The following is a 16,687-nucleotide window of genomic DNA, read 5'->3' on the forward strand; positions in this document are numbered from 1 at the left end:
GTCAGCGGCTTTCAATAGGTCATAGCTAAAAATTACGTCTTAACCAATTCAAATTATAAGAGAGTAAATATAAAACTGCTTTTCTCAGAATATTATAATATTACTCGGAATATATAGATTGCACCGAATCGTATTGGTTTAGCAATCAACCAAGTTTAAAAATTTAATAGTTAAATTATCTAAATGTGGTAATCGGCAAGTCCAAATTTTTAGCAAATAATATTACTTTCAAAAAGTTTATTTTTGGCTACTATAGAATTATTATCACCTGAATTACAATTTTTGAGTGAAAGTTCTATTTTGATATCATATTTAGTCATTAAGTAACGTGGTCGTGAACTTAAGGTGTTTTTACAACAAATTTACTGAATATAGCATTGTCTAAGTCCAAAATGAAAAGGTTTTAAATGTTTTTTCTTCACTTTTTCGATTTTTCGATTTTATGGAACTATTAATTGCAAGTTTGAAACATTTAGAAAATGCACCCGCACATTGATCAGATGATTTGGCATGGAATGACACATATACGAATATCGACTTAAGAGTGATTTAGCGATAAAAGTACAAACAAATAAACACTTTAACGTTGTGTAAACAAAATAATTAGAAATGAAATATATCCTAAAATTTGATGATAATCAATGTTTTGTTAACAGTTTATGCATTGGCCTACCGTTTGAAGTGGTTGTTTTCCATAAGTAAGTACGTCTAAACCAAATACAATTTTTAAATATTATATGTATATAACTTTTTCTTAAGCTACTATAATCACTCGGAATAGTTTGATTTCACCGAATCGTATTGATTTAGCAATCGACCTGTGTTGCGATAATTGAGATTAAACTGTAAAATATATGAAATAAGTAAATACATTTATTATTTATCAAAATAAGTTTCAAAATAATGATTTTTAATTAATAATATATAAGTGTTATCTATTAGGTAAATTTTTTTACGAGAAGACACGTGTGTGTGACTTTATGTACAGGTGTACAAACGTTTAAAGATATAGATACGAGATACTTGCCTACTTTTACAATCTAATCTTTCAGTAGCTAATTGTCGTTAAGAATTTCAACGTGTTCAATTAGTTTTTGAGATAACTGAGTTCTTTGTTTAAAAGCTTCGGTTCGGTGGTTTAATATAGGTCTGGAAGCGCATAACATTCGATTTCCAAAGAGACTTGTAATTTTACCGGATAAACCAAAATGGGTAAGGACTAAACATATATAATAATTTCATAATGATGCATCAAGCTGTTTGATTATTCAAGCACATGACAATTAAGGCTTATATATTTTTGTGTTTTTTTAACTAACTATACAGAGTGATCTATTAAACCTAATGTATGCTACGTTTTCCCTTAAATAATTGTCACTTTTAGTTTTTTTTGATAAAATTGTTGTTCTTAACTCAGTTAATGTTTATAGTGGTTTTGTTTAAAATATTTATTTCCAAAGACAAATCCAATTTTTAAGTACCTATGGATGAAGTCGTAAACTCTATAAATATGTCTGGTGATAATATTTTACAATATTATAAAACTACTATATACTTAGCTTTTTTATTACTTTTCAGACCTCTACACAATTTTTCAAACTTGAAAGATACCGTATATATTAAAATGTCATTTAATAAAAACATTTAATTTACAATTTTACGAGTATACGAAACATTAAAAATTACGTATTCAAATCCAAATATTTGAATCCTACGATAATTTCTATCTAAATTACAGCCCTAGTTAAAATGTTTACTCCTAATATAAACTTTAAGGCTCAGTAAGATATTATATCTCCAACATTTTTTAATAATATACATAAATAGGAAACATTTGGGTAAACTCAAGACATTTTGGTACAGTAATAACAGTTGAAGGGATGCGGGCAAAAAGATCAATGTCAATTCTTTTTGAAAATGAGATTTTGGTATCAAATTATTTGTATTGATGTATTGTATCTTTTATGCGCTCGAACCAGGAAAAAAACAAATTAGTCGAGGGTAACGACCGCCGGAAGTTTAGGCATACAGGCAAAATGTATTACGTTTTGAAATTAAAAACATGATTTTCTGAGAGCGTTAAAAAATTGACATTGATCCGTTTTTCCCCGCAGCCCATCAGTTATTATGATGTATTACATAGAAATCGTTAACAATTAGGCTTGTTTAAATTAAAAAAGGAACCGCCTGTGTGTTTTACATGCGGAGTTACACTAATCATTGACCATACCTGAATGTCAAATACAGTGCCTGCATAAAAAAAAAATAACTTTAAATTATAATTAGTAACATATTACTATTAATAATTAAAAGTCAATAATTGATTTTGATTTTAGACCTTCACAGTTTAAGTTTAATATTATTGTTGGCAATCGGTTCACAAGGATCATTACACGACTATGAGGAAGACCATAATTTTTCAGGAAAAAAATGGGTTGTTTTAGTGGCCGGTTTAGATGGCTGGGATAGTTATGGGCTACAGGTACGTACTAAACTAAAATATTTTTACTAATTTTTTACATTGAAATATAAATATAATAATATTATTTTTTTAATGTTGTGATAGTTATATTTGTCAACATGTAAGTCTGTGGTTTTATATTATAACTGTAAACGCGATCAAATCTTTGTTAGGCGGATGTGGCACATGCTTACCAACTCGTCAGAAAAAATGGAATTCCCGAAGAAAATATCATCGTGCTGATGGCCAACGATGTTGTAAATCATACAAAGTAATAGCAGTTGTCAACAAAAATGTAAATGACATATTTTTATAAAATTAATTAATTTATCTTGTTTTTTCTACATAGTAATCCGGCACCAGGAACATTGATCAATCGGCCCAACGGAAAAGATGTTTACAAAGGTATCAATGTCGATTACGCTGGTTCTGTGAGTTCTAACCTAAAAACATTAGTTTACAAAAAAATAATATCTATTGTATAATAATGTTACAAGTGCACATTTTTGGGCAAATGAGTTATGTAAAAGTGATTAACATATTTTGTTCAAATATTTTAAGACTGTTATTTATAGTTAATAACAGGCTCTTGTGATATTATTACTATGTCATTCATATTTTGAGGAAATAATAAAATTTATCAAAACAATTTTTTTTTTTTTTATTAATATAAATAATTGTTATACAATATAATATAAATTACAATATAACAATTTTGATTAATTTACCCTATTAAGCAAGCTTGTGGCGGGGTAAATGAGTTACAACACAATTTTTACTTAAAATGTAATAAAACAGATACAAACAGAAAATTAGTAAAATTAATAATTAAAATAGTTTAGATAATTCTGACTTAGAGAACTATAAATGCATAATGTCCATAAGCTAATTTATTTAACAGTATAGTAAATTTATAAGCTTTCTAATAAATACGCAAAAACAATTTTTTTATTATATAAATATCCATGATTTTTTCTTAAATTATTACAAATACTTTTTTTGATATCTAAAGACAAAGAATTGAAAATATTTGGACCTACATAATCAACAAAATGTTTACCAAATTATTTCTTTGTGTACCAAATCATAAAGTCATACGCTCTAATGTCACGTTTAGTTTCATTTTTCTTTTTTAAATTATTTAACGAAAACAGAATGGCAAATTGTTTATAAAGAGACTTTACTGGAAGTATTTTGAATTCTTTGTAGTTTTGTACTGTAGAACCTAAAAGTACTTTTTTATTTAAGCTTATTCGCACAATTAAATTTTGTTGTACTTCTAGTGGTCTTATTACACAGCCCCCCCATACTATCAATCCATACTGTAAGACAGACTTATACAACGCTTGGTAAATAGTACGCATTGTATCCGTTGGGAAGATTTTATTTAATTTGTGAAATTTATAGATAATTGATCTTAAACGCATTACCAGACTCTCAATATGAACATTCCAGCGTAAGTTACTATCCAAGATTAGACCTAAGTATTTTACTCTGTTTACCCTTATAATTTTCTGACAGTTGGAACAACTTGAATTATCATTGCTACATGAGTGAATTTTAAGTTCATTTATTTGAAAATTGGGTAACTTTGTAATAGAAAAAGCAATAAAAACCGTTTTACTTATATTTAAAGACAGCTTTCTACTATTTAACTCTTCAAATATTCTGTTAACACCTAGTTCAGCTTTGTTTTAAACATTTTCCCATGTTGTACTAGAGAAAAGCAGGCAAGTATCGTCTGCATAAGCAACTACTAAACCATCTAACCTTATATTACATAACTCATTTATATATAGAATAAATAAAATTGGGCCTAACACGCTACCTTGAGGAACACCATACTTTATATTTTTCTCATTGCTAAGAACACCATTAACAGAGACCATTTGTTTTCTGTCATCTAAGTAGCTTTTGAACCACGAATAACTTTCCTTTATTATACCATAATTAGGTAACATTTTCAAAAAAATAGTGTGATCAACCGTGTCAAAAGCCTTTGCTAAATCTAAAAATATTGCAAGTACTTTTTCGTTATTGTCAAGTTTCTGGTATATAAATTGAGTTGTAAGATAAAGAGCTCCAGTTGTACTTTTGCCTGGCCTATACCCGAATTGGTTTTTGGACAGAAGATCATTTTGTTCTAAAAAGTCAATAAGTCTTCCTTTAACTATTTTTTCAAATATTTTCGAAAAATTACTGAGCATAGAAATAGGCCTATAATATGAAGACATCTTGAATTTACCTGATTTAAATAGAGGTTTTATTACAGCTAGCTTAAATTTATCAGGAAAAATACCTTGTATTAAACTTAAATTTAAAATAAAAGCTAAAGGCTCACTAATAAAATTGGCAGTCTGTTTTAATAGTTTAACAGTTATCTTATCAAATCCTGAGGCTGTCTATCTTTTAATTTATTTATAATATATAAAACTTCTGAACTTTTAATCGGTTTGAGAAACATGTCATTAAAAGAAATATTACTTGAAGTATTCATATTATACAAAGATCTATTTTTAATTTTTTTTGCTAGTGACTCACCAACGTTCGCAAAATACTCGTTAAAAGCATTTGACGTATCAAAAGAATTACTTTGTGAATCAAAAATATTATCATTATATACAATATTACCTTTAATTGTGTCATTTCTTTTGTTATTTTTGGATCCAGTAAGCTCATTTATAAAATTCCATGTAAGCTTAGGGTTATGTTCTATCGTTGCAAATTTCGTTTTATAATAATTTAATTTTGCTGCCCTTAATATAAAAGTAAATTTATTTCTATATTTAATATAATAATTACGCAGATTAGAATTTAGGGGATGTTTTTTAACTTGTTTTGATAAATAATTTTTACGACGAAGTGATGTTTATAAACCTTTTGTCATCCAATCTTTAATTTTGTTATTTTTAGAGTTTACTTTTTTTAAGTTGCTTGCTTTCTCAATAGCATTTGTAATTTTATCATAAAATGTATCAACTGCTTCATTTACATTAGTTAAACTAAATAAGCAATTCCAATTTTCTACTTTTAACAAGTCACAGACCAGTTTATAATCTATTCTCTTAACAATTAGTGGATCTTTTATGTTATCATAATTTTTAAATAATGGTAATGCTGCTATTGTAGAATAATGATCGGTAATTTCTGTTTGAATCACACCGGCTATAATCTTATCTAATATTGGTTCCGAGGCTCTAATAAATATATGATCTAAACAAGAATTGTTACCTGTTAAAGGCGTTCTAGTGAAAATATTGATAAGCGATCTAAAACCATAATGGGCCATTAAGTCTATATAATCATTGTTTACATTACCACCTATGATATCAATATTCATATCTCCAATTATAAAAGTACTTTCACTACATGTATTTTCCCTATCAAGAATAAACATTAAGTTTGCTATAAAATCATTACATTTGTAAGATGGTGATCTGTACACACAGTAAAAAACTATTGATTTACTGTCTATAGTAACTGTTAAACATAGAATATTACAATCGTCATAATCATATTCATATAGATTAACTAACAGATCATTTTTAACAAAAATTGTCATTCCATCGTTTTGGTTTCTTTTTTTTCCGAATAATACGTATTGACTCAATATTCTTATGGAAAGTTATAATTTGAATTCCTGTTTTCTTTCCAATATTTAGTTAATTTGCACTTGAGTAAATTTTCGTTTTCTACACGGATGAAGGGTTAAATTATTGTTTTTATGTTTTCAAACAGAACTTAACAAAGGTTAACTTCTACAGAGTACTCAGAGGCGACAGACGTATAATGTCGGGAATTGGATCCGGCAGAGTAGTCGACAGGTACATATAATAAAAACTTAATGATTATGAGCATAATTATTGTTCTCGAATAAGGATTTTTGGTGATTAATCTTTTAAAGTAGTTTTAGGCTCCACAAAACGTAAAAAATCAAATGAATGTAGTTTCTGAGCACCAGTTTTTAAATCTAAATTCTGTAAGGGCTTTAAAGGGTGTTGCAAGTCTCGAAACTATTATTGGACATTTTATTTATATGGTATTTTACAATCACTTGTTATTCTTTCTGTTACAGTGGTCCACATGATACTATTTTCATTAACTTCCTCAGTGCAGGCAATTCCGGCATGTTGTTCTTCCCAGATGACTATCCAGTGTACGCTGACGAACTGATCAGTATTCTTGAAGAGATGTACATTCGCCAAAAATATGGAAAGGTAATAGCTATTATAAAAAATAATTTTAGTTTATTTATAGTAAGTTGTAATTTAGTTCAATGTTGTTGTCTTTAGATATTATTGTACATATATTCTTGTGCTTCGGGTTCAATGTTTGACGGATTACTCGATGACGACAAATCGAGTGAGTTTTTAAAATATTGAAAAGAAAACTTAAACCCATTGATTTAAATTTTACTGCTTTCATGATGATTTTCAGTTCTGGCTATTACTGCGTCTGGTGCTTGGGAATGCCCATGGGAAGGCTATTACGACGAAAAATATGACACATGCTTGGGAACTTTATTCAGTGCAACTTGGATGGAAAACTGGGAACAGGTATTTCGCGTTTTATTGGAGTATGATATATTTGTCAACTTTCTAAGATGTTAAACTAAAAAACGGTCAAACAATAATTGAGGAGAAAACGAAATATATGCCATTCTGAAGAAGTTATCTTTTTTAAACCACAAAAAAATGTTTTAATCATAATTTATAGTATAGATAAAAATATAAGTGTAGATAAATTCACATAACTTATACTGTTACCGGTTTTTTAGTTTTTAATAACGTATAACATATGCCAAAACAGTGGGGTCGTCTTAGTAGTATTTTTGTCAACTACGAAGGGAGAATGTTAATCTGTTCGCTATAATCGTATTGTCTATTAGTAACTTTGGTCTAACCTAAAATCTTAGCTACTAACACTTCTAATTGTTTCTCATGAATTGGATGACCTATTAATCAATCCTAACTTTAAGCAGATGATCGAAGAAGCGTCTACTGAGGCCGTCACAAGAACGGTCTACAAAGCATACGAAGACACCCGGACTGCTGTTTATGATAGTAACGTGATGATGTATGGTGACTTTCGCGTAGGACTTGATACACTATCCTCGTTCATAGGATTCCCCAACAGCGAGAGTTCTGACAACAAAAAGAAAAACGTACTGAACCCGTTAAAAATAAATGTAAGATATATATATATATATATATATATACTCGTATTGTATAACATAAACATGTTTCTTTAGCTATAGCACAATATTTTATAAAAATAAAAATGAATAATTATTTTTTTTAAGTCGAAAGTACGACAACAGGATGTAGCCAAATACGTTTCGGAACACCATTTATTAGGCACTGAAGACCCGATCAAACGCAAATCACTGATAAAAGAAATTGGCCAAAAAAAAGATGTGAGCACATGAACATTTCAGTTAGAACTTTTAAAGTTTAATAGCGAAGACTTGATAATTTGTTGATTTCGATGAAAGTTATACTTGTCACAATTTTCAATACAAATTTAATATCTTACTATTATTGCCAGTTACATTTATAGGTCATATTTATTTAAAAATTGCAAAAATATGGCTGGAATTTTTTTTTTTTTATGTCATAGATGAAACAAACTATTGATAAAATAATGAACGAAATTTACAAAAAAGTTGTAAAAGAAATGACAGGAGTTGCTGCGAAAATCGGTACACTGGAGAAACCAGCTCATCTGAAACTTAACATGGATATGTTCCCGTGTTACAGAAGTATAGTTAACCGCATATCCGAGAAATGTTTTTCAGTTTTAAAGGTACTTAAAGTATATAACAAAATGATATATCTAATAAAAAATGAAGTATTCAAAGTTAAAAACCAAGTAACAAACTTAGTGCGAATAACTGATTGGATCATTGAAAGCTAGTGAACTAAGAGTTTAAAAGTAAATGCAGTTACTACTCAGATTAGTGAATCATAGTTTCAAATGTTTGAAATAAAAATAATCATTAACATATCATTAGTCATTATTTAAAAAGCTAAGTTAGTGAGTTTATAACGTCGGTGCCACCCGCTAGGTTTTCATTCAGTGTAAAAAAAGTTGGTCGATTTTTTAATTTATATTTTATTCCGTTAGTTACTTAAATTTATTTAACAAAAAAGTAGTTTTTTAACTCTATTTCTCCTATTTATTTATAGACGCACTTATTCTCACAGACAGTACTGATTTTTGTTTATTTCATTTTTAATTTAACTTCATCTTATAAACTAAAACAAAATTGACACATTATATTTATTCATGCCTTAACCTTAATGAAAAATAATTTTTATTGTTTGTGCTAAGTTCTGGTTTCGATTTATCCTAATAGATTAGGTATTTCTTAATGTTAATCGAACATCGTCTTCATTTTGGGAAAAAATAATTGTTCAAGCATATTATTTAAAAAAAATTATATATAATGTAATTAATCTATACAATAATAAATTAAGATTAAGTTCAGAATTTTTTAATAGTTAGTTCTTATATCAATATAATAATAAATTAATGAAATTAGGTATTTGTATCACCTTGTTGTTGTTTAATGAAGTTTTTTTTTTCATTTTCAGAATGGAAAAGTAAATATAATCATGTTTGCTAACATATGCGTAGTCAATGAGAAAGCACATCAATTGGTTAACAAGTTTATCGATGTAACCTGCTCATCACAGTTATGAGGAATAACTAATTAGAAAATCATTTTGTGATTGTTTAATACTTCATTAATTTTACATTAATTTTTTTTTAAATTTTTTAGTCATGTCTTCGTATTTTACAATAAAAAAATTCTTATAATCCACAACCAAATATCACGCATCTCTAACCATGGCTAAACAATTTTTTTTCTCAAATGGTGCTCAATGAATAACGTTCTTCTGATACAAAAATAAATCACTAGTTAAAACCTTCGATCCTTTACATTACATAATCTATACATTAGTTTAAACTTAAAATTTTAAATTCTATGAAAATTTGTCTATACTTATACCTTAAATAAATGAACCACTGACTGCGAAAAGGAAAATATTTGCTTTTTATCAATTTTAATTTGTTTATTAGTTTGTACTAAGCACACGAAAATACATTGTTTGGGTCAGAGAGACAAATCAAACTGTCCAACCATCTCAAACATAGCGTTCGAAAAATACAGTTTTAAACAAAAAGTAGTCTTGTCAATATTTAGTTTTTTGGATCTCATTATAAAATCCGGATATGTGACGCCACGAAATCGATCCAGAAAAAAAAAGACTCACTCTTTGCATCTTTTAGCATCAATGTAAAAAATTAGAAAAAAACGAGATCTATATACTATCAAGTCATAATACTATTATTTGTTAGTGAGTCACAGTAGCTGACCTTCGCTAAAATTACTAATAGTTTATAAAATATTCTTCTAAATTCTTTAAGGTGTTTTTTTTATTATCCTGTAACATTAAAATAACTAGTTTTGATTATTTTTATACCATAGTCATAAGAGCTTGTCATGTTATGTTTGATTCATATACACAAAGTCCACTTAGGAACGATTTAGCGATAAAAGTTTAAACGACTAAATACTATAATACGTTATGTAAACAAAATAATTCACAGATGAAATATTTCCTAATTTGATAATAATCAATGTCTTGGTAACAGCTTAAATGTTGGTCTACCGTTTGAAGTGATTGCTTACCACATCTTAGTACGTCTATAGTAATTTAATTTAAAAGAGTGTAAATAAATACTGTTTTTTTAAGAATATTATAGTTTCTCGGAATAGTTTGATTGCAATACGATTCGTATTGGTTTAGCAATCGACCTGTGCTGCGATAATTCAGACTAAACTGTAAAATATATGAAATAAATAAATACCTTTATTTTTCATTAAAATGAGTCCCATAATATTGGGTTTCTAATAAGGCACAGGTACTTAAAGAGACGTAAAAGAAAAAAAGGTATACATGATTTTTCGCGTTAACTTCAATTATTTATGATTTTTTCTTATGAAGTTTAATATATGTATTAAAAAATGAATACGTTAAATACTATTATTTATTTATTTTTTTAGAATTTTACCGATTGTGTTTAATATTGTTGTTGGCAATCGGTTCACAAGGATCATTACACGACAATGACGAAGGCCATATTTTTTCAGGAAAAAAAATGGGTTGTTTGAGTGGCCGGTTCAGAGGGTTGGGAAAATTATAGGCATCAGGTACCAACTAAACTAAAATGTTTTTAACAATTTTTCACAGAATAAATATAAACATTTTGTGATATTACCGTTTTTTAACATGTAAGTCTGTTAACTGTGTTAACTTAGGCGGATGTGGCACATGCTTACCAAGTCGTCATAAGAAATGGAATTCCCAAAGAAAATATCATCGTGATGATGGCCAATGATGTTGTAAATCATGAAAAGTAATAACAATTGTCAACAAAAAGTGTAATAACATGTTTTTATAAAATTAATTAATTTGTCTTGTTTTTCTATATAGTAATCCAGTACCAGGAACATTGATTAATCAGTCCAACGGAACAGATGTATACAAAGGTATGAAAGTCGATTACGCGGGCCGACATGTGAGTACTTACCTAAAAACATTTGTGTCGGTCATTGTAAAAGTGGTTTAACTCCAAATTTTTTAAAAATACATACATTTGCCTAATGGAGTCATATTTAGTCTTATCTTCCATTATAATAGAGAAGCATCCCAATAAATGCAAAAATAAATAAAATATATTAAACACTGAATTTATTTTTCTATACACTAATTTACAAAAAAGCTTGTTTTCCAAAATTCAATTACAAAGAGTTAATTCACTTTTACAATGAACGACATGTTTATTAAACCAAACCAAATTATCAATTGAATTATGATGTTACAAGTGCACCATGAATTAACTTGTTTCGTACAAATAATGAAAGACTATTACTTATAGTTTAAAACAGAGACACTTCTATATTTATTTCTATTCTACTCATATTTTGAATAATAACAACATTTCTCAAAAAAGTAACTCAATATATTTTATTCCTATTTGAAATTTCCAATTTTTTGCCTGTTTTCTTTCCAATACTTAGTTAATTTTCAATTCGGACAATTTTCATGTTCTACGTGGCTGATTAAACTATTGATTTTCTTTTAAAAACAGAACATAACGAAGAATTACTTCCTTAGTGTTCTCAAAGGTCACAGAGATACAATGTCGGGAATTGGATCCGGCAGAGTAGTCGAAATGTACGTATAATATATACGTAACATGACTTAATGATTACGAGCATAATCGTATCGGCATTAAGATTTTCGGTGCTATTAAAATAGAACTTGGGGGGGGGGGCTTTATTAGTAGGTGGCTTGGTAAGTTTAAATACTTTATATGTAGTAGTTTTAGTTTCCCGAAAAATGTAATCAACCAAATCAATGCTGTTCCTGAGCACTGTTTTTTGTATCTAAACTCTTTAAGGACTTGAAAGGATGTTGAAAGGGTCGAACCTATGATTGGACATTTATTTTTTATAATCACTCGTCATTTTCCGGATACAGTGGTCCACATGATAATATTTTCATTTACTTTGTCGATCACGGTGGATTCGGCATGGTCGGCTTCCTAGAGGACGTGTTTTACGCTGACGAACTAATCAGAACGCTTAAAGAGATGTACATTCGCCGAAAATATGGAAAGGTAATTGCTATCATAAAAATAATTTCAGTTGATTTATGGCTGTAATTTAGTTCAATATTGTTGTCTTTAGATCGTATTGTATATAGAAGCTTGTCAATCGGGTTCGATGTTTGACGATTTGCTGGATGACGACAAATCAAGTCAGTTTCAATAATATTGAAAAACCTAAATCCATCTACAAAACTAATTAAATTTTCTTGACGATTTTCAGTTCTTGCCATCACTGCGTCTGGTCCTTCGGATTACTCACGGGGATGCTATTACGACGAAGAAAGCGGAGTATATGGTACATGTCTGGGAGATTTATTCAGTATAACTTGGATGGAAAACTGGGACAAGGTATTTCGCTTTTTGTTGGAATATGAGATATTTGACAACTTTGTGTTATATTATGTTAGAAGACGTTCGAACAATAATTGAGGAAAAAACGAAATACACGCCAGTAGCAAGACATAAACTTGGGACGAGTCAATTAAATTTAGATAATTATAAACTTGAAAGGGTGGACGAATTTCGTTAATGTGTGCCTTGGTAGTTATGAGATATAATACTAAAAATAGTAGCAGTGAAAAGATGCTATTTTAGATTAGTGCCACTATCAAAGCTTATAATTAGGAAAACTAGGTGGAGGCCACTTAAAAACTAGTCAAAAGAGCGTCAAAGACAAAGGTGAGTTGTTAGGATTTAGAAGCTGGAGTAGAAAATGGGAAACAACTAACAAAGGCCAAGAAATATACATTGGGTTTTTATAGACTGAAATTGTTTTGGCAACTATTTACTTGTGTTTCTTATGATTTTAATAACCTTAATCAATCCTAACTCTGAGCAGATGTTCGTCGACTACTGCGGCCAACACAAGACCGGTGCTTAAAGATTTTCAAGAAACCCGGACTAATGTCATTATGAGTGACGTGATGATGTATGGTGACTTCCGCGTAGGACTTGAAAAAATATCCTCGTTCTTAGGATTCTCTAACGGCAAGAGTTCTGCTAATAAATCCAAAAACCTGTTAAATCCGTTAAAAATCAATGTAAGTGATAAATAGTATGACAAAAATATATCATTAGCCATAATACGATATTTTGTGTAAATAATAATAAATTATTATTATTTTTTTAGTCCGTAGTACGACAACAGGATGTAGCCGAATACACTATGGAACGCCAGTTATTAAATACTAAAGACCCAATCAATAGGAAATTACTGAAAAAAGAAATTGGTCAAAAAAAGAATGTGAGTAGATGAGAATGTCAGTCATTGAACTACTTAATCATTACAACCACACTTTGCTGCATACATTGACTAAACTATTGGACTTTTTAAGTTTAAAAGTAAAGACTTGACTAATTGTTGATTCGAATGATAGTTATCTTTGTCCCATTTTTCAATATAATTATAATATTATCATCAGTTATATTCAGAAGTCATAATTTAAAAGTTGCAAAAATAAGGCTAGAAGGAAATGTATAAAATATATTTTATATCTGTTTGTTTGTTTATGTGTCATAGATGAAACAGTTAGTCGATAAAATAATGAAGGCAATTTATAAAAAAGTTGCAAAGGAAATGCCAGGAGTTGCTGCGAAAATCGGTTCAGTGGAGAGACCAGCTCAACTTCCACTAAACATGGATATGTTCCCCTGTTACAGAAGTATAGTCAGCCGTATAACTGAAAAATGTTTTTCAGTTCCAAAGGTATCTACAAAAATTATCATAGTGATATATCTGATAATAAATTAAACAGTCAATGTTGAGCAAGTTACAAACCTAATTTTAGTAATTAGTTAGATCATTAAAAATAGTCTGACAACTTAGTGTTTAAAAAGCAAACGCAGTTACTAACCGCAGTAAGTTAAGAACTATTTAATTATTTGGAACTATGATGAATCTGGAATTGAATAAAACAATATAAAATATGAAGACCTCAAAAAAATCAACCAACTGCCTGACGATCTATGGGAAGCTCTGGGTCCATATTCCGACATCTCCAAAACTGTTAATTTTATCTCTCAATCTGACTTGTATGTACTCGTATAAATAGTATTTATTGTATATATCAAAAGTGATAAAATAAGATAATTGTATTGTATATCCAATGGTCATTGTAACCGAGGCTTTTGATCAATAAAAAAAAAAAAAAAAAAAAAACAATATTTCACACTCGAAATACGATTATGCTTATAAAACAATAAATTATATAATTAGGTATTTTTAAAGATTTACTGAAGTGTTTTTTTTTCATTTTTAGAATCTTCCTGTTATGATGAATATTTTCGCTAACATATGTGTAGTCAATGAGAAAGCACATCACTTGGTTAACAAGTTTATCGATGTAACATGTTCAACATTGAATGCATTCAAAACAGTCATTAGTCCTTAATTAATTACATGATTCTCGTGTGATTGCCTAATGCTAATGCATTTTACATTCATAGTATTACTATAATAGATGTTATGAAGACATGTCCTTATAAAATATAATGTAGACAATATATATTATTTTTAATGCTTTATTTATGATTTTTTTTTTTTTTTACTTGATTACAAACTGTTTTTTAAGTTTTGGTCACATATTATGACTTGGATTCTTACAATACACAATCAGATATCATCTCTAAGCATAAGAGTATGGTATATTTCGACGAAAAAAACAATGCAGAGAATGAATAACGTTATTATCAGTGCTGGGATGATATAAAAATGAATCGCTATTTAGATTCTGTGAAAATTGTCTATAGCGTATAGAGATAAACGTCCTCTTATCAAAGTTAATTTTTATTAACTGTAAATAGGTCAAATATGTAAAAATGTAATTTCAGAAATATATATTTTTTATTTTTAAGTATTTTGTTATGTCCCTCTCCGCACTAAATTAAAATAACTTTGGCTTGTGTGTGCAAGGAGGGTGGTTGACGTCGGTTTTGGAGTGTAGATTTTTATTTAGAGGTATAAAATATTTGTACCTTTTATTCTTAGGAAATTAGGTAACTTACATAGGTAAAAAATATTTGATATAAGATGATTACTATTTTGAATACTTAAGATTTTAATAATGATAAAAAAAGCATATCTTAATAAAACTAATAGATGTTACTGCCAACTAAAAGTTCGGTGTGAAATAGCATATTGTAAATGATAGTGTACTTATTTTTTAAACACTACTTATTTTTATATTTAATTTAGTGTTGGTCTTACAATTATTTGATTATTGACTTTTAAAATTAGATGAATATAATGATATTTACTTGAAGACGTCAATTTAAGAAATTATATAACTTGTAAGTATTTAATAAATGAATTATCGTCCGTTGGGTATACTGTGTTATTTATTATTTAGGACATTTAGTTAATTTAAGAGCTAAAAATAAACTTTGGTACTAATTAATACGATTATTAAAAAGTCTAGATATTATCGTTATTATCTAACGAACCTTTTTCATACAATATTGGAGTTACCTACCAAAATGGTTTTTCAAAAACAGCGTTTTCATGCTAATTACGTTTCATTAATTAGTTATGTCTTATTTATAATCATAAAAACGATAAGATCATACCCCATTGTTAACAAGTAACAATAATATAATTAAAATTTTGTTTTAAAAATACTATCTGTTGAAATAAAAATAAAACTTGTTTGTTGATAAAGGTTTTTGCAGTTATTATTTTTAGTTTCTTTTCCTCATATAAGATACGGTATTTGATCTTTATACTTATCTACCGAAAGATGTTTAACAAATCAATTTTAAATATAGACTAGTAGAGGCAATTGAGTGTTTTTAATTCTATTTGTTTCTAAACAATTCATCGGAATACACATACAGTACATAATATATTTTATATTTTGAAATAAATAAAAATAAACAGCGATATACATTTTTACTGCTCTTTTCCCTCATATAAGACTTGCTTAACCGGATGCAGGGGAAGAAATTACGTTTGTTTATATTGTGTGTTAAGAGAGAGCGACTGACGAGGTACAAAAATAAACGATTGATTATTTTTAACACTATGCCTTTGGCGGTAATGTCGAACGATTTTCCGGCGTAAGACGAATGAAAGTCAAACACCTTAGAGAATTTCCTAGGGCCGTCGTGCCAATTAAAAGAACTCAACTAATACACTATATTATTTTTGTATACATTATTAAAGTAAATTCGATTGTGCCTTGCGGAACCAAATGGTTTTTCTTGAAAAAAAAATAATAATAATAATAATAAATCATCATCAATATATTCAAGGCATAATGAGGACAGATCATATTAGGGTGAGGGAGGTCACAAGTACACAGTAACCTACACGTTTAGGGGTTTTCCCAATACAAAAAAAAAGTATACGTATTGAACATGCGCCGTGCTTGTATCAACGGTAAGGATGAATTATCATGCAAAATATTAAAGTTAATTTTATACAAACACAATACCTATTAATTGCTCATTATTATTTTGTTAAATAAACAATAATTATTGCTGTAATCGAAGTGCAATCAAAGTACGCTTTATTTAGTACAAACGGTTATAATTATTTTCAAAGCT

The 16,687-nt window shown here is 28.5% G+C and overlaps 1 protein-coding gene and 1 pseudogene across 2 annotated transcripts; both read left to right on the top strand.

The window, feature by feature from the left end:
- The first annotated feature begins 978 nt into the window (after positions 1-978).
- On the top strand, positions 979-9,512 carry LOC126837130 (legumain-like). 2 transcript variants are annotated; one of them, XM_050570947.1, is made up of 12 exons: positions 979-1,212; positions 2,337-2,482; positions 2,635-2,732; positions 2,811-2,892; positions 6,200-6,285; positions 6,537-6,678; positions 6,754-6,823; positions 6,899-7,017; positions 7,440-7,649; positions 7,764-7,877; positions 8,081-8,266; positions 9,058-9,512. In XM_050570947.1, exons 1-12 carry the CDS (start codon positions 1,209-1,211, stop codon positions 9,163-9,165), a joined length of 1,365 nt encoding a protein of 454 aa, XP_050426904.1. In that variant the 5' UTR covers positions 979-1,208; the 3' UTR covers positions 9,166-9,512. The 2 variants fall into 2 exon arrangements, with proteins under 2 accessions (XP_050426904.1, XP_050426905.1); XM_050570948.1 differs by lacking the exon at positions 979-1,212 and having other exon boundaries at positions 2,372-2,482; positions 2,567-2,732.
- A 112-nt stretch (positions 9,513-9,624) lies between these two features.
- Positions 9,625-14,614, top strand: LOC126837015 (legumain-like; annotated as a pseudogene).
- Positions 14,615-16,687: the final 2,073 nt, after the last annotated feature.

This window comes from Adelges cooleyi, unplaced genomic scaffold (assembly GCF_023614345.1).
Source record: "Adelges cooleyi isolate 19-005CV unplaced genomic scaffold, UGA_ACOO_1.1 ACOO_flye_CR_arks_rails_tigmint_CR_PRNA_247, whole genome shotgun sequence".
NCBI classification, from domain to species: Eukaryota; Metazoa; Arthropoda; class Insecta; order Hemiptera; family Adelgidae; genus Adelges; species Adelges cooleyi.